We start from the raw sequence: 18,239 nt of genomic DNA, 5'->3' as shown, positions 1-18,239 counted from the left end.
TATCTCCTAGTTTCTATCTTACCTGACCTTCCTGAACATGATCCTAAAACCATCCTAATCTTTCTTATTTCAGTTTCTTTAAGATATAATTTTAAGTTCAGCCCATCTGGTGTAAATTTGGACTTGGATCCTACCAACCGACCTTTCTTCTCAAACCCAGTGTGACTCTTCATTCTAGACCTGATTTCACCCTTCTCTGTCTTTCCTCTAATCTGAATGGTGCCTGTTTTTTTCCCTATAATCTGGCTTTGAGTCAAGAGTCTCTTTTGATCTTTGGCATCATTCCAATATGCCATTTGGTTGCACTGGTCCCCCAAACTCTCTGACATCTCTATCTCCCTAATTCGCCTTAACCATGTCTCAACTTTCTTTTTTTTAGGGATAACCCAATTCTGTTAATTCAAAGAGGGTCTATAAACATTCTTCCTTTCTCTGCAGGGTATAGGTGTCGAGCAAGAGTCCTTGAGTTTTCCAACCAGCTAAGTCTTTTACATATAAGATTTCCTAAGCTGTCATAAGGATTAAGTGGGTTAATATGCAGAGCGCCTGGCACATAGTTCTCACTAAGTATTTGCTTTCAATTATTATTATTATGATTCCAATCTCACATCAACATTTGATCTTGCCTGGCATCTTAAACTTCTCTTACGCCAAGACCCTGGAATAATTTTCAAACTTACTGCATCTGGCCTAGGTGCTTTTCCGCAGTGCTGCCTACTGCGTACTCCAACACTACAGGTTGGAGTCTGTCACTTGCTCTGCAGTTTCCTTGCTCCTGGCTACTGCCCTCTTTTCCATCATCCCCACCCTGACTTCTCTCATCAGCCTTCTCCCTGCCGTTCCTTCTTTCTGCCTGAGGCACAGCTCACCGTCACAGGTCATGGCTGTGCAGACCCAGTTTCCGCAGGCACAGACACAACGGTTACAGTCCACCTCGGTCTCCGCTCCATCTGCATATGTCTCATCCTCCAGGGCACACTCTATTGGGACCAGAAATAAGGGGCAACAGTTTAGGGTGAGAGTGGAAGAGGACATCTTGGCTAACATTTGTGCACCTTACCCTTTTCCCAGACAAGACCTGCTTCTGCTTATCCTTCAGAGGTACTATATCTGAGTAAATGATGCCATTGATCCAAAGATTATTGGACCCTAACCTCAGCATGGAGATGATGGGCTGGGGCCCAGTCTAGAATCGTGGGAGGGAACTTTCTTATCAAGATCTGGAATGTCCCATCAATTCTATCTTGCCCCCCGCTCCCTGCCAAATGCCCTCATTCCCTTCAACTCCACATATTTCTTAGGGTAAGCATACTTTTCTCGGGAGGATTGAAGGTTGGGTTGAGGCACTTGAGAAACTCTTGGAAGCTGAGTTTCCAGTCAGCATTTTCGTCAGACAGTTCAATGAGAGCATCAACACAGAGTCCTCTGGAACAAAACACAGGAGAAATATGTCAGTGGGACCCTGGCTTCACTCATTTAGAAAGTACCAAAACACTGGGATCACATACATTTGGGACTTGCAGAGGAGGCCAAGGGGACAACTATTAACTGAGGAACTTTCTACACACCTTCCCACAACCATCATCCAACCTGACTCCTGTGATCATCCAACCTTTACTTTGTTATACTTGATGTCAGATCATTTACACTGTTCAAATGTTCCTCCCAAGAAGACTAAAGTTTCCCGAATGATTTTGTTCACTCTGATTGGCATATATTTTCACTACGTGTGCACCTTCTGTGAGCAATTGCCTTTACCCATGGTACTGGTCAAGTCAACCAAACTAGGACAATCAAAACAGAAGGGAGATGGATAGATGATAGGAATGGAATGTGTGATCTGAAAGAATATGGAATTCAAGCAGGCATCATCACTATCACTATCTAGAAAGAGAAATGTTTAGGAAAGTTTTATGGAATCCTAGTTCCCTCATTCTCCTCTTGGCTTGGATGTGAGCCTTGGTTCAGTCACTTATTACCCAAATGGCCTTGAGCTAGTTCTTCAACTTTTCTGAGCCTGTTTTCTCATCCACAAAATGATGACAGAGAGCCCTCCTTTAACTGGAATGTTATGAAGATCAAACATTGATCTTGTAAAATATTATCTAATTTCAAGTTATCAAAATATGAAGGATTTTAGGATATTATACTCTAAGGTCATGGTGTCTTACTAAGAAAGAATTATTCTAGAATCTGGGCTTCATGCTTTCTATGTCTTCTGAACAAAAGAGGTGCTATTCCTATTTTTAATTCTTGTTGATATACTGGAACCACACCAGAAGTTTCGTAGGGGTAAATTTTTATTAATATTTGCTCTGGAATAATATCAGAAAAGGACAGGGACATGCTTACATTTGTGACAATTAGGGTTCTCTATATTAAATAGCAGCAATTATCTTAAAAGTGAGAACTAAAGCTATTTTAGACTTACAGTTAAATAATATGGTGATGTAATTCCTTCTGAAAATTAACCATTAAAACATTATCACAACACTCAGAAACACATTTGCTCTGATGTGACCTTGATAATTTACTTTAAAATTACATTCTTCTATTCCTTGCAAGTTCTAGCCAAAAACAACTATTTGATCAGATACCAGTGGTGCTCAATATAGTAGTTCATAATGTGCACAAAATAGACCAGGACAGAATTCCCATTTTGCTTTTTACTTCTCACTGGCACTGGTGGCCCCTCTGCAGGTAGGATGGAGTTCAAATCCCCTTTCCTATCAGGCCTTCCCTTCGTGGTTCCCTCCTCGACCCCTCAACTCCACTCACCTAAGCAGCTTGTTGTTCTCCTGGTCGGCATAGGTAGTGATGTTGATGGCAGTTTCATTCTGCTCCACGAATTTCAGTAATTCACTGGAGTCCAAGCGAGAGTCTCCATTATCAACGTTCTAGAAAGAGGATGAAGAGCTCTTTCAGGAACATTTTGTAGATTTGTCTCCCACTCAGCTTGACCCATCTTTGGCTCATCTTGCTCTTGACCCATTTCAACCCTGCCCTGGTCTCTCAGACCTATGGCAGCAAAGGTTTGCACCAGCGCCCCAAGGTGAGAGACTGAAAGTGTGTGGGCAGAGGCCACCGAGGGCCTTTCAAACCCAGACCCTGCTCAGAAGGGCAGTGGGAACACAGGCCTGCATTCCCCAAGCAGCTTGGGGTGCTGGAGGACCCTCTGTGGCCTTATCCTTGACACTGTCCTATAAACAGTCTCCACTTTAACATCTGGGTTCAAGCCAGCCACCATACCTTGTTCTCTAACCTTAATGAACACTGTCAATCAGAATCAGTGGCAGAACCCAGGACGTGTATTTGTTTTTTTTTTTTTTTTTTTTTAAGTTTATTTATTTTGAGAGAGACAGAGAGAGTGTGTACACATGCACATGCGAGTGGGGAAGGGGCAGAGAGGAAGAAAGAGAATACCAAGTAGGCTCAACGCTGTCAACACAGAGCCCAACTTGGGGCTTGATCTCATGAACCATGAGATCATGACCTGAGACAAAATCAAGAGTTGGATGCTTAACCAACTGAGCCACTCAGGTGCCCCTGGAAGTATATTTTTAACAAGCTGCTTGGGAACAATAATACAGGCGATCCTCAGAGCTCACTCTGGAAGTCACAGGACCACTTCTTGCTGCTTATTTCCCTGGCCTGCTGTCACGCTTCACCTTCACACTGGTGCCCCTAACCAGGCACAGCAGTGAGAAGTCACAAGCAAAGTCCCCGAATTGATAACCTGCAGGCAGAGGTGGTGCAAAACCCCCAATATCTCTGCTCTGGGCTGTGGGCCCCACTACACACATGTGCAGGGGTCCTCAGCTTACCAAGCATGGGCTTTCCTCATTACCTAGCTGACATCCAATGAGCACAGGTGAGGGTATAGTGAGCTCAGGCATTATTTCCTCCTTGACAAGATGCTAAATGTAGACCACAGCCATTTGGAAGCCTTCAAAATGCCCAGGCCCTAGATACTGGAGGAGGGTGTCAAGTTCAAGTTCCTATCAAATTCTAAGTTGGATGTTGTTGCTCTCCTAGATAGTTTCAATGGGGGAAAAATGTTTTATAGAAAAAATTTCTTTCCCTTGGCTGTCCTGGGAAATAATCAGCATTCCCATGTTACATTCAAGGTGGCTCACCAGATGATGTAAGGGATTCTGAAGGGACTCTCCTTCCATGCCTATCATGTATCACATGTACTCTACTATAAGGCTGTAAATCATTCCATGGTATTTATAACGACAGGTATGTACAAAACAACTACGTTGGCCCTTGCTTAGTGCCTTTTTATCATTCTTGCCCCAGTTTTCTAGGAACAGGTCTCTGATGTTCACCTTGAGGAAACTGCCCTTCACCTTGTGAAGTCCTGATTAATTAATAGAGAGAAATGAAATAAGGTTGGTCAGGTGTCATTCTTAGCAGTACAGGACTTTCTTGAATCCAAATGTTGCAAGTGCCAGACAGATAGGAACAACCCTCACAGACCCCAACACCATCACAGCCTGTTGAGAGAGTGAGTCTGAAAAGGAGCAATGCAGCCATGACTGCAGACCCAGTGCCAGGCAGTGCCTGGGGGCACCAGGAACCTGGTGGCTACAGCCCAGACAGCCCCCACAAGGCAGCGCCGAGTGCACACACTTCATATTCCATAGGGCCACGATCCAGGCCTGAAGCCAAGGGGGAGGGCCAGCCTGTGTGGCGGCTCATCTCACGAGGGACCAGCCAGGCACCCCCCCAGACCAGCCCTGTATGTGGAATCCACAAAAAGAGGTCTGGTATCTGACCCAGAAACAGCCTGGACTGCCTGGAGGAGCATGCTTAGGGGGTCGTGATCTTGGACCCTGAACCAACCTAATTCACTCAGTGTCTGTTCAGCCAACTGCTTACAAAAGACATAGTACCTCTGTATGCCTGCAATTCCCAGCTCTGTACCTGATGTAGCACCCTTTCTTCTATGTAGGGTTGTAGAAAGGCAGGAAGATGTGTGATACAAAACCCATGCTTGGGGCTTACTGCAAGTTTGGAGACTTCAGAGGATGAGCTGGGCCAGACGCTCGCTCACACACAGCATCTGCGGCGACATGGGGGCCATGATACCAGAGTCAGGGAGATAAGAAGTCTGGCTCCCGTTCTGGCCCTGGCCACCAGGAGTCTGCCACCGAGAGAGGGTGTGTTCATGACATGGCCATGAAAGGCTCTCTCCACCTGGGCCTGCCCTCTTCATTCTGCTACGCTTTCCCTTAAGAAATCATTAATGAATTACTAGGTGAAGTGAGAGTCTGGTTCTCATCTTATCTGAATTCTGATTAGATTTTCTTTTTAACTAATTTTGATGTAAGGAATGCCAGCTGGGCTAGAGGGCAGTTCACCGGTTCAGAATCAGTTTCTGTGAGATATCAGATCTCTCATCAACAGGCAGCTGTTTGCCCAGTGGGAAGGAATCTCTCTTTGAAGACTACACCACACAGGACACCAATAATCATCAAGTAGATAGTAAAATCCCTATTTTCTCAGAAGACACTGCCAGAGTGTCTGGGAGAAGCGAGTGTTGTCAGTCACGATGAAGCTTTATTGGTCGGGAGTGAGAATGCCCTAGAGGAAAGCTACTTTCTCAAGGGGTCTCACACAGGAGCCTATTAGAGAAGTTGGAGAGGTGTCAAGGGGGGCGTGGGGCCCAGGTACTTAAGAATCAAATAAATAGAAGGTGTCACTGATGCCTGAGGCAGGGTGTCACCGAGGGGCCCCTAAGAATGATTACAGGTCCCAAGAGGCCCCTTGGAAACAGTGGCCTCCTGAGCCTTAATGGCCACGGCAGTGTCACTGCACACAACGATCTGGCAGGTGCTGCTCACTCAGCTTCTGAAAAATCACTTTCTTCAAATTACTTTCCGCTCTTGTGCAACTATCCTGTCTCAGCACTATGATGTGTTTCTGTGTAGATGAGGAACCACCCCNTTTTTTTTTTTTTTTTTAAGTTTATTTATTTTGAGAGAGACAGAGAGAGTGTGTACACATGCACATGCGAGTGGGGAAGGGGCAGAGAGGAAGAAAGAGAATACCAAGTAGGCTCAACGCTGTCAACACAGAGCCCAACTTGGGGCTTGATCTCATGAACCATGAGATCATGACCTGAGACAAAATCAAGAGTTGGATGCTTAACCAACTGAGCCACTCAGGTGCCCCTGGAAGTATATTTTTAACAAGCTGCTTGGGAACAATAATACAGGCGATCCTCAGAGCTCACTCTGGAAGTCACAGGACCACTTCTTGCTGCTTATTTCCCTGGCCTGCTGTCACGCTTCACCTTCACACTGGTGCCCCTAACCAGGCACAGCAGTGAGAAGTCACAAGCAAAGTCCCCGAATTGATAACCTGCAGGCAGAGGTGGTGCAAAACCCCCAATATCTCTGCTCTGGGCTGTGGGCCCCACTACACACATGTGCAGGGGTCCTCAGCTTACCAAGCATGGGCTTTCCTCATTACCTAGCTGACATCCAATGAGCACAGGTGAGGGTATAGTGAGCTCAGGCATTATTTCCTCCTTGACAAGATGCTAAATGTAGACCACAGCCATTTGGAAGCCTTCAAAATGCCCAGGCCCTAGATACTGGAGGAGGGTGTCAAGTTCAAGTTCCTATCAAATTCTAAGTTGGATGTTGTTGCTCTCCTAGATAGTTTCAATGGGGGAAAAATGTTTTATAGAAAAAATTTCTTTCCCTTGGCTGTCCTGGGAAATAATCAGCATTCCCATGTTACATTCAAGGTGGCTCACCAGATGATGTAAGGGATTCTGAAGGGACTCTCCTTCCATGCCTATCATGTATCACATGTACTCTACTATAAGGCTGTAAATCATTCCATGGTATTTATAACGACAGGTATGTACAAAACAACTACGTTGGCCCTTGCTTAGTGCCTTTTTATCATTCTTGCCCCAGTTTTCTAGGAACAGGTCTCTGATGTTCACCTTGAGGAAACTGCCCTTCACCTTGTGAAGTCCTGATTAATTAATAGAGAGAAATGAAATAAGGTTGGTCAGGTGTCATTCTTAGCAGTACAGGACTTTCTTGAATCCAAATGTTGCAAGTGCCAGACAGATAGGAACAACCCTCACAGACCCCAACACCATCACAGCCTGTTGAGAGAGTGAGTCTGAAAAGGAGCAATGCAGCCATGACTGCAGACCCAGTGCCAGGCAGTGCCTGGGGGCACCAGGAACCTGGTGGCTACAGCCCAGACAGCCCCCACAAGGCAGCGCCGAGTGCACACACTTCATATTCCATAGGGCCACGATCCAGGCCTGAAGCCAAGGGGGAGGGCCAGCCTGTGTGGCGGCTCATCTCACGAGGGACCAGCCAGGCACCCCCCCAGACCAGCCCTGTATGTGGAATCCACAAAAAGAGGTCTGGTATCTGACCCAGAAACAGCCTGGACTGCCTGGAGGAGCATGCTTAGGGGGTCGTGATCTTGGACCCTGAACCAACCTAATTCACTCAGTGTCTGTTCAGCCAACTGCTTACAAAAGACATAGTACCTCTGTATGCCTGCAATTCCCAGCTCTGTACCTGATGTAGCACCCTTTCTTCTATGTAGGGTTGTAGAAAGGCAGGAAGATGTGTGATACAAAACCCATGCTTGGGGCTTACTGCAAGTTTGGAGACTTCAGAGGATGAGCTGGGCCAGACGCTCGCTCACACACAGCATCTGCGGCGACATGGGGGCCATGATACCAGAGTCAGGGAGATAAGAAGTCTGGCTCCCGTTCTGGCCCTGGCCACCAGGAGTCTGCCACCGAGAGAGGGTGTGTTCATGACATGGCCATGAAAGGCTCTCTCCACCTGGGCCTGCCCTCTTCATTCTGCTACGCTTTCCCTTAAGAAATCATTAATGAATTACTAGGTGAAGTGAGAGTCTGGTTCTCATCTTATCTGAATTCTGATTAGATTTTCTTTTTAACTAATTTTGATGTAAGGAATGCCAGCTGGGCTAGAGGGCAGTTCACCGGTTCAGAATCAGTTTCTGTGAGATATCAGATCTCTCATCAACAGGCAGCTGTTTGCCCAGTGGGAAGGAATCTCTCTTTGAAGACTACACCACACAGGACACCAATAATCATCAAGTAGATAGTAAAATCCCTATTTTCTCAGAAGACACTGCCAGAGTGTCTGGGAGAAGCGAGTGTTGTCAGTCACGATGAAGCTTTATTGGTCGGGAGTGAGAATGCCCTAGAGGAAAGCTACTTTCTCAAGGGGTCTCACACAGGAGCCTATTAGAGAAGTTGGAGAGGTGTCAAGGGGGGCGTGGGGCCCAGGTACTTAAGAATCAAATAAATAGAAGGTGTCACTGATGCCTGAGGCAGGGTGTCACCGAGGGGCCCCTAAGAATGATTACAGGTCCCAAGAGGCCCCTTGGAAACAGTGGCCTCCTGAGCCTTAATGGCCACGGCAGTGTCACTGCACACAACGATCTGGCAGGTGCTGCTCACTCAGCTTCTGAAAAATCACTTTCTTCAAATTACTTTCCGCTCTTGTGCAACTATCCTGTCTCAGCACTATGATGTGTTTCTGTGTAGATGAGGAACCACCCCCTATCCGAAGGGCCCTGTAACACTCGGGGGTTGACACAGAGGATAGACTGAGACGGGCTGTGCTTTCTCATCCACATGTGACTCAAACACTTGGAACCCAGACATACTTTCTGCCACAGGAGAGAGAGCTCTCTAAAGACAATAACACAAAGTCTGACATGACCAAACACCCAATCCAGTATTTCTCCGTCCGTGGGGTCCATAGTGTCAGCGAGAAAGAAGAATCCACAGACTAGGCTGGTGTTGACATTTGGTGGCCACAGAGCTGCCAAGAAATCCTTCATGTGCCTGGGGTTGCTCCTGAATCCAGGCAAGTTAGGGCACGAGTCAGCAGGCCCTGGAGGTGCCTGGGAACTCGTATATCTGCAGATGGGCATCTGAAGGCATCTACCCAGAGATGTGTGTCCATAAGCAAAGGGGACTTTCTGCTTATGTGGGAATGTGGGTATCTGAATGTGTGTCTGCGAGTAGCTGTGTCTGTGTGGGGTGTGCATCTCTGTACGTGGGATGTGTGTGTGTGCACGCACATGCTTCTGCTTGTGGTATTTTTATCACTGGGTGTGATGTACATATGTGTGTATCTGTGTTCTCATCAGTCAGCTGGAAGAGCACCCTTCACTGCTTCCAACAACTGACTCAAGCTGAGAAATATCCATGCCATGGGAGCCCCACTCATTGCTAAATTCTATTTCTAATCCTTTTCAAAGCAGTATCTCTCCCATCCCCAACTGGAACAACCTATCTCTTAAACTAAATAATGGACAAGCATTATCTAGGTTCATGAAAAATCCTGGGACCATGAATGCCAGTCCATTGTCTCTTCCTAGATGATGAGGAACTCTATAGGCCAGAGATGGTCAAGTTAATGATTTAGAGAAATGTCAGACCATGTGGGAAAGAGGCTAAAGTAGCCTAGGTCTGGGTGAGATTAAAAGGTATACTGTTATCTACAGCCAGCTCTCTAAGGTAAAGGGAAGGGGGATACATACAGAGTAGGGGGATAGAACCTGGCCACATACATGTGCATTAGATCCCAAGGGCTCTACTGCTGGAATCCCACTGATCAAGCTGGCCAGAAAACAAATGTCACAGCTTCATGGAACAATGGGGAGATGTGATCTGGCAGCAGGAGAGGAAGTGTCTCTGGAGCTAAAGAGTTTATTTTATTTATTTTATTTTATTATTTATTTTTGAGACAGAGATAGTGTGAGCAGGGGAGGGACAGAGAGAGAGGAAGAATCTCAAGCAGGCTCTACTTTGTCAGCACAGAGCCAATATGGGGCTTGAACTCATGAAATCGCGAGATCATGACCTGAGCTGAAATCAAGAGTCACATACTTAACCGACTGAGCCACCCAGCCACCCAGTCTTTGACCCCAGTTCTGGATTACCTTAAAGTACTTGTCTAGGATTTCACTGTAGTTGCTGCCTTTAGAGAACCAGCCATCTGGAATGATCTCTGCTTCCAGCCACTGGATGATGCGACGCCGGAGCTCATCCCGGTTGGACTGATAGCAAACGACTGCAGGAAAAGGGAGTGAGGTCAGCTGAGCAGTGAGGACCCCAGTGTCACCCAGCATCTACTACATGGGAGGTTCAGTGGCTGGGACTCTGCATGGGACATCCCACTGAATTTTTACAGCACTCCTGGGACACAGGATTATCACACACATTTTACAGGAGTCAACCCAGGGTACACAACTAGAAAGTGTCTAAACCAGGATTCAAGCTATGTTTCTAAAAGATTTATAAGAATTGAGAATATTGAAACAGAGAAACTATGTTGCTTAGGTGAGAAAAATGCAAAGCAGAAAAATAAAGGGCATTTTCATTAACTAAGGAAGCTGAGGGGAAAAAAAATCAATCAATCAATAAACAGCTCTCTTGGCTCAAAGATGAGCTGAAATAATAAGTGAAAGAAGGAGCACATGACAATTTTTTATGCCACGAGATTTTAAGTTCTTTCTCTATAGCTTTTTCCTTTTGCCAACTGGGTCTTTCAAATCTTTCTCCTACTTAAAATTTTATACTGTCTGCATTATCCTTTCTTCTAAACCACAGAAAACAAGGTCAAGAAAGGGCCATGCTGAAACCCTGCTCTGGATAGCTGTTGTAAGGCACATGGTAATAACAGGTGGGACTGAGAGTAGGGTGGATGTGGGAACAAAGAAAGGAAAGCCTTGGCAAAAGGAAATTTCTGGAAGACAACACATGTTGGGATGTGAAAAGGGCCCTGAGCCAGGGGAATGGAAATCTGGGCAATTTTCCCCACTCTGCCACTTCTAAGCTGTGTAATTCAGGGAAACTCACTTAACCTCTCTGAGCATCAATTTCCTCACCTATGAGGTCATTAAAATAAGGTCTGCCTCACAAGATTATTGCAAAGATCTGAGGAAAAGCATATGCTAAAGGTTCTGTAACTATAACGATGAGATTTTAACTTTTATTCATGGAAAACCATGGAAAAAGTCCTACTGGAATTTCCAATGATCCCTTTTCAAAAAAAGTTGTGCCTTCTGATTCTGCTAGTCCTGTGACATCAGCATGTTTCACAGAGCACTGAAGGACAGACTCAGGGGCTTTCCTGTCCTTTCAAAGCAATCACTTCTTAGCAAACATGGACAACACAGCCAACATTCCAACCCAACCAGCTGCTTCAAATGTCAAGCACAAAAAAAAAAGAAAATGCAGTTTTGCAGTTTTTCTGAGCTGTGTTGAGGAGTGACCAGTTCTGGGTCACAAGTTCTGACACACAGATCTTGGGAGCTTCAGCAGGGAATGTGAAACACAAAATTCCTTCATGAAAAGAATTTCTTCCCTAAAATTTTACACACTGTAGGCACTCACCTGGGCTGGCAGATGGACTTACAGATTTCTTCTCTGCAAGACAAAAGGAGAAAGTGCATAATGCAGAGTGAACAGAAAAGAGCATTTCTGTGTCTTGCTAGGATTAAAATCATCCCACACTTAGTGGGCCACTTGCAACCTTTTCATCATTTTGTCCTGGACCCTGTCTCCTTTCCTTCTTCCAGGGCCTAAGTATGGGGACCTGTTTCACATTTTTAGGCCACTGAGTTGCCCTATGATCTCATAACTCCTCCTATTAGGTTTGCAGGGTAGGGCTGGGTTGCTGGGACTTTGAGAATTCATATGGGATCATTATAGAGGGAAATGGAGAGGAGACCCACACGTGGGAAACAGTTTGTGTCTCCAGAGCAGTTCAAGGCTGAGAAGGGCTGAGTAGGGCTGCTGCTTGGCAGGAAACTGGTATCTAATTAGCAAGGAGCTTGGGACCCCCTCCAGTCTTATCTGAATGGCAATGGTTTGGGTGCAAACTAGAGGAAATATAGATAGCAGGGCTGAGTGGTGCCCAAATTTAAAAAGTGAGGTTCACTTACTTTTTAAAAAGGTATAGAATTCATTTAAATACATCCTCGTTATTACTGACTACTGATATGGTCCCCTATCCGCTGCCGACAGTACTGGAAACCCCCCTTGGGCAGCCAACACAGGAAACCCTGGGCGGAGGTCCGGGTATGTGGGGCAAACCCAGGAGCCTCATGAGTGCCAAGAAGATGTCTCTCCAAGTAGCTGGGTGGTCTCCGTGTCACTGGGTGCTGTGGTCAAGTGGAAAGGACTCTGGGCAGTCAGGCCACACTGCTCTGTCCTCTGACTCCTCCGGCTGGAGCTGGGAGGCAGTAGGAACAGCGCTCCTTACCTTTGCAGTGTCCATCATAATCAACCTGGATTTTGGATCCAGTGAGGCAGGCATCTCGATGTAGCTCACAGTGGTTGAGGTAGGTCTTGCCGTTGCTGCCACACACAGGCCTCTTGTGAGGTTTGCATTGCTGAAACAGACCCGAGGGGGAGGCCTGTACAGTCAGGGCGCCAGCACACACATGCATCCACACGTGCATCCTGTGGGGTCCCTCCCTGCTAGGGTCTAGGGTCTTTGTAGCCCTGCATGGCCCCCTGTGCTGATCCTGGTTCAGGGTCATCTCTTCTATTCAGTGAAGAAAGAGATCATGCTGACCCTACCAAGGTAGCACGAAGGGCATTTTATTGGAAGTCAGCAATTTGGATTCTCTGGTCTCTTTGGAGAAAGTCACTCAACGTCTCTGGATAATCTAAGATCCCTTAAAATGCCAACATTCTATGACACAAAAGAGCCAAAGTGGAAAGTGGGGAATGTGGAAACCAAAAGGCAGGCAAACACACACACACTAAAGTTCACTTGGCAACCCAGTTCTGCTTTGGCTATTTAAAGGGCCACGGTCACAGGCAAGTTCAGTTTTAGTTTTTTGTTTTGTTTTTTAATGTTTTATTTATTTCTAGGAGAGAGAGAGACAGCGTGAGCAGGGGAGGTTCAGAGAGAGAGGGAGTCACAGACTCTGAAACAGGCTCCAGGCTCTGAACTGGCAGTCAGCACAGAGCCTGACACGGGGCTCGAACCCATGAACCGCGAGATCATTACCTAAGCGAAAGTCGGATGCTCAACTGACTAAGCCACCCAGGCGCCCCTCAGTTTCTTTAGTTGTGTGTGTGTGTGTGTGTGTGTGTGTGTGTGTATGTGGCTTTAGAAATGGGAGAAGGAGGAAGCAAGTGCAGCTCAGCCCTAATAAAGGCACCACTACAAGAAAAGAGTAGATATAGTGAGAAGAAACACAGAACACTGGATTTGGAAGGTAGCCCTACCTCTCCAATTTTAGAGGAGAACACCAAAGCCTGGATAGACAAACTTCATTTAACTAATATTTATTACTGAGTTCTTACTAAATGTTCTACATGCTGGACATACATGGTCCCTTGCCTTCACAGCATCCAGTGGCAACTAATTTGCTCAAAATCACACAAATACACATGGTCAAAGCAAGGCTAGACGCTAGGTCTCCTGACTCTAAGTACAGGTTCGTGTGACCACACAGTGGCCAGGCACACCTCTAGTGAGGTCTACCTACGGGTCCCAGTGGATCTGGTATTTAGGTTTCTGTGCTGGGGGACTTCCTTTCTGAGACAATGGATTAGGATCCTTCACCTGGGGATGAAAGTGGGTGTATTTATTTGCAGAAAGACGTATATTTCTAAGTTTGTGCTGGCTTGGTAGAAAGGGAAAGGAAGGACACATATCCAGGGTATTTATGTTTGCCTGAAGAGTGAGAACGTGTCAGAATCCTGCTTAGAAAAGAAGTATTTCTTGAAAGCTCACACTGCTTTTAAAATTCATTAAAAAAACAATCTTGTAAAATCTTCATTTCATCTGGTATTCTTCTAAAAACGTGCATATCCTTTGACTTGGCAAGCCCTAGTGGGAATCAATCTTCTAGAAATAAAGGCAGTGGTATGTAAGGATATTTGCACAAGGATGTTATTTTTTACAGTGGTAAATGATCCATGAACAAGCTAGATGTCCATCTATGGGAAAATTATTACATGAATGTTGTTCTACCACAAAATATTTATTATGATCCCATTTTTGTATAAAATAGGCGGCAACCCTATACGTGTATAGTAGCACACACAACAAAGTGGAGTAATATATGCCAAATTAGTTTGGTCATCTCAAACTAATTGGATTTGAAGGTTATGGGGAAGATTATTACTTTTATGTTTATATAAATATCTGTATTATTTGACGTCTATAAAGCAATTGTTAAATTTGTAACTTAAAAATCTCATAAAACTAAACATTTTTTTAAAAAAGAAAAAATATCCCTGCATTCACAGATGGTTTTTAATGTCTGGGAGGAGAATCCCTTGTCTTTCAGACAGACAAGGGAGGCCTTTATAAAGATGATGACGTGGTTGGCACTGCTCTGCTGACGAGCTGCTCCAGCAAGGCAGCTAGCTATATTAGCCTTGGCTATTGTCCTCTGGCACCTGGACTCAGGACTTACCTCAATGCAGAGGCAGGTGGGCTCTCCCTTCTCTGTGACTGCACATTCCCGGCCAGCTCCACAGAACACATTGGCACAGATCTTGGATTTGCTCCTTAGTTCTTCCTAAAACACAAAATCATAAAGGAAACCACATCACTGAGATGAGGCCTTAATGGCATAAGCCAACTGGTGGTGATTATCTTTCAGCCTCAGGTCTTGGTCTGGAGTTGCAGCTCATAGTTATTGAAGAGTTCTGAAGTTGCTAAAAGCTGTCCCCCACAGCCAGCACCAGACTTGCTGGCACTGCTCCAGCTAAGGCCCAGCTACCTCTGGGTCCCTTAGATTGTTTCTTGAAGAGCGAGAGTCTCTTTTTTATGTGTTTCCTTTCTTTTTAAAACGGTCATCAAATATCCCTTAAATGTCAACATTACCGTATGCGACTACAGTATATAGCTATACAGGCACAGTCTCTGTCCTCACGAAGCTCTAGGACTCTCTGAGGAAACGCACAAATCAACAGACATTTAGCAAGCAACAGAGAAGTGCAGCAACAGGAACACCAGAAGCCAGAGTGGGAAAGAAAGGAGAGACTCAAATGAGACTTTCTGAAAATAGGCTGCCTTGACTAATTCCTAAAGGATGAGAAGAGTAAGCCTGGCAGATAGAAACATGAAGAGAAATATGGATATCTGAAGGACCAAAATCTCACTGAGTGGTGAGTGATACTAAAGCCAAAATCATTTCAAAAGGCAAAAGGATACCTAAACCATTGGAAAGGCATTTGCTCTTTTTCAGTGTGGTCTCGTTCAGACCCTGTCCATGTCTGCCTCTGGCTTTAAGACCAAGAGAGCCAAGCCACCAGAGAGCCAGCAGAATTATCCTCAAAGCACTTAAGGTCAGTCATTCCTGTTCAAACATGTGCAGCAGAACCTACAGGCAGAGAATGGTCCCAGTCTATGCCACTGAAAAGGAGAGCATTCGTAGGCACTAATCTGTCGGTGACACATTCCTTCCCTCACATTAATTGGTAGCTAAAAGGCAGCCCCACCTCATTTGTCACAAATGCCAGCAGCAGTGGTGCTTGAACAAAGGAGAATGTAATTCCTCCAGCCTCTGTCTGACTGCTGAGCAGGCAGTCACCAAAGGCCTCCAGGGCCCCACCCACGGGGGTAGCACTAGCTGTGACCAAACCAACAAAATGACAAGAGTTGTGGCAGGATCAGTAAAGGCAGAGATGGAACCTCAGATCTCACCTCTCAGACCATGTCTACCATGTTATGCAGAGAACTCACACCCACAAAGCTTGTAATACTAAAATTCTTGTAGTCCATAAATGTTTCATATCTAAGAACAGGTCAAAGAAAACAAAAAAACGAAGTAGATACTGAAAGCTGAGGGCTGCACCCAATACAGCTGGTCTGCTGCCACCTGGAGGCTGTTTTGCAAACTCCAGGGTATTATTTTCTCTCCTGAGCCATCTTGCCTGTCATGCAGGAATCCCATTGGTCGAGAAACTCTTGCCATGCTCACATTTCATTGGCTCATATACTGTTGCTAAACCCATTCTTTTTTGGGTGTTGCTAAGGAAAATTCAATAAAGCTGGCAGGCAGGGAAAAAAAAAGGAAGTAATCCCCAAAAGGCTGAGATAACTGGAGAGCCTGCTGTTTCCTAAACTGGGTGTGGAGATAAAATCAAGCATTTATTTTCTGAACAGGACCCTCTTAACTGAGCCTGGGAAGGGAAAGCAGCTCTAAAAAGGAAGAGGAAAAGGCTGAGGACCAGTGCAAAAAAATCTCAGATAAGCTACCTTTCCTCTACCCTTCATGAAACAACACTCTAAGAGATACAAATACATTCATAAAAAGGCATGCTTTAACATACATCTACACTCAAACAACACACCAGTACACCTCTCCACCAGCAGACCTTTACAACTTAGCTGTGTGTCTGTAACTAGCCACTTTAATTCTTTGAACCTCAGTTTCCTCATCTGTAAAATAGGGGTAAATACCACCCCTGCCTTGTGAAGATGAATAGTGTATTTGGAAGGGCATCATAAACTGAAAACCAAGCAGAGAGCTTTCCACACAGAAGCCCATGGCATGTAGAGAGTTCTTTTTATCTTATGTTGTTTTTAGTAAGTATTAAAAAGAAAAGCTTTCACTTCCAGGTTTAATTCAATGCTAGTCATTTTTCAGAATAGTTCTCAAAAATCATTTGAAGAAACACTCTGTTTAAACTATAAAGCCTAATATTTGAACAGTACAATTAAAATTTACAAAATGTTTTCACACATATGATTTCATCTTACTGTACAACTAACTCTGCAAGGACATGTATATTATTAACCTCATTTTATAGATGAGGAAACTGAAGATCAGAAAGGTCAAGTAACTTGCCCAAAGGTCCTAATGCTAAAATGAGAGGAGCTAGGATTCCAACCTGGATCTTTAGACAATAGGCGATTAAGTTCTCATTTATAAATACGTGGCATTCCGTATAGGAGGATTAGGAGGAACTTGACGGAGGAACAAGGGGGAGAAGAAGGGCGGAAATGGTGGGGGAAAGGGAGACAGGCAAACCATGAGAGACTCTTGAATGCTGACAAAAACTGAGGACTGATGGATGTGGGGGGGGGGGGGGGGTGGGCATGGAGGAGGGCACTTTGGGGATGAGCANGGGGGGATGGGCATGGAGGAGGACACTTGTGGGGATGAGCACTGGGTGTTATGTGGAAACTAATTTGACAATAAACTATTTGTAAAAAAAAAAAATACGTGGCATTCTAAGTGATTTTGAGTCTATGTTATCTTATTTAAGCCCTATGATAACACTGTAACTTAGAAATCATAACTCTCCCCATTTTATAGATGATGGAACTAAGCTTTTGAGGTTAAATAACTAGAAAATGATAGTGCTAGGATTCTACCCACCCAAAGGGAAAGCAGCTCCTTTACATTTGATTACTTTCATATCCAAGAAATTTAAGGTTAAAGAGATTAGGACAGGAATGTGATTTGCATAATTAGCAAATATGAGAAAGTGCTTAAGAGTAGTCAGAGAGCTGGGTTTGAGCTCTCACATCCCACCTCTGCTCCTTACTTGCCATGGCTGTGGGCAAGGTACTTTATTTTTTTTTTTAAAAAAAATTCTTTTAATGTTTTATTTATTTCTGAGAGAGAGAGAGCGAGCAAGCATGAGCAGGGGAGGGTCTGAGAAAGAGTGAGACACAGAATCCAAAGCAGGCTCCACGTTCTGAGCTAGCTGAGAGCACAGAGCCCGACATGGGGCTCAAACCCACAAACCCACAAACCGTGAGATTGTAACCTGAGGCGAAGTTGGATGCTTAACCGACTGAGCCACCCAAGTGCCCCAAGGTACTTTCTTTAAACCTCAGTTTCCTTAGGTGTGAAATGGGAACGCAATTCCCCGCGAGGAATGTGTGAACACTGAAGGAGATGAACTGCCTGCAGCAGAGTGCTTGCCGCACAGCTGAAAGCTGCCATTGTCACAGATTCTCAGTTTCCTCACTACCGCCTCAGTGGTCAGGTCCCTACCCAGCCTCCGTTACCCAGGAATGGTACTACTGAGAGTGGAAGGGCTGAGTGAATGGGAAAAACCTGGATTCCTTCCTGTTTGAGACCAAAGAGAAAGGGGGTAGCGCTAGCCACACAAGCATTCCTCTTTGCAGGTGGCACATCTGTCAATAGGTGGCAATCTCTCTCTTTGTCTTGCAGAACCCAAAGCCGCAATGCAGAGATGCAGTTTGGCTCCTGAC

General features: G+C 45.2%; 1 protein-coding gene across 1 annotated transcript in view; it reads right to left on the bottom strand.

Moving 5' to 3' along the window:
* The window catches only part of FSTL1 (follistatin like 1), a 56,770-nt gene that overhangs the window by 7,336 nt on the left and 31,195 nt on the right, over positions 1–18,239 (bottom strand). The window contains exons 5-11 of the mRNA XM_077776753.1: positions 14,479–14,583; positions 12,303–12,432; positions 11,432–11,464; positions 9,976–10,106; positions 2,779–2,897; positions 1,313–1,425; positions 870–980 (exon numbers count right to left, since the gene is read on the bottom strand). Of these exons, the coding sequence (XP_077632879.1) occupies positions 870–980; positions 1,313–1,425; positions 2,779–2,897; positions 9,976–10,106; positions 11,432–11,464; positions 12,303–12,432; positions 14,479–14,583 (742 nt within the window). The remainder of the gene's footprint in view (positions 1–869; positions 981–1,312; positions 1,426–2,778; positions 2,898–9,975; positions 10,107–11,431; positions 11,465–12,302; positions 12,433–14,478; positions 14,584–18,239) is intronic.

This window comes from Crocuta crocuta, unplaced genomic scaffold, assembly GCF_008692635.1.
Source record: "Crocuta crocuta isolate KB4526 unplaced genomic scaffold, BGI_CrCroc_1.0 scaffold87, whole genome shotgun sequence".
Classification (NCBI taxonomy): Eukaryota; Metazoa; Chordata; class Mammalia; order Carnivora; family Hyaenidae; genus Crocuta; species Crocuta crocuta.
The sequence above is the reverse complement of the archived record's forward strand: the minus strand, read 5'-3'. Positions and strand labels throughout refer to the sequence as shown.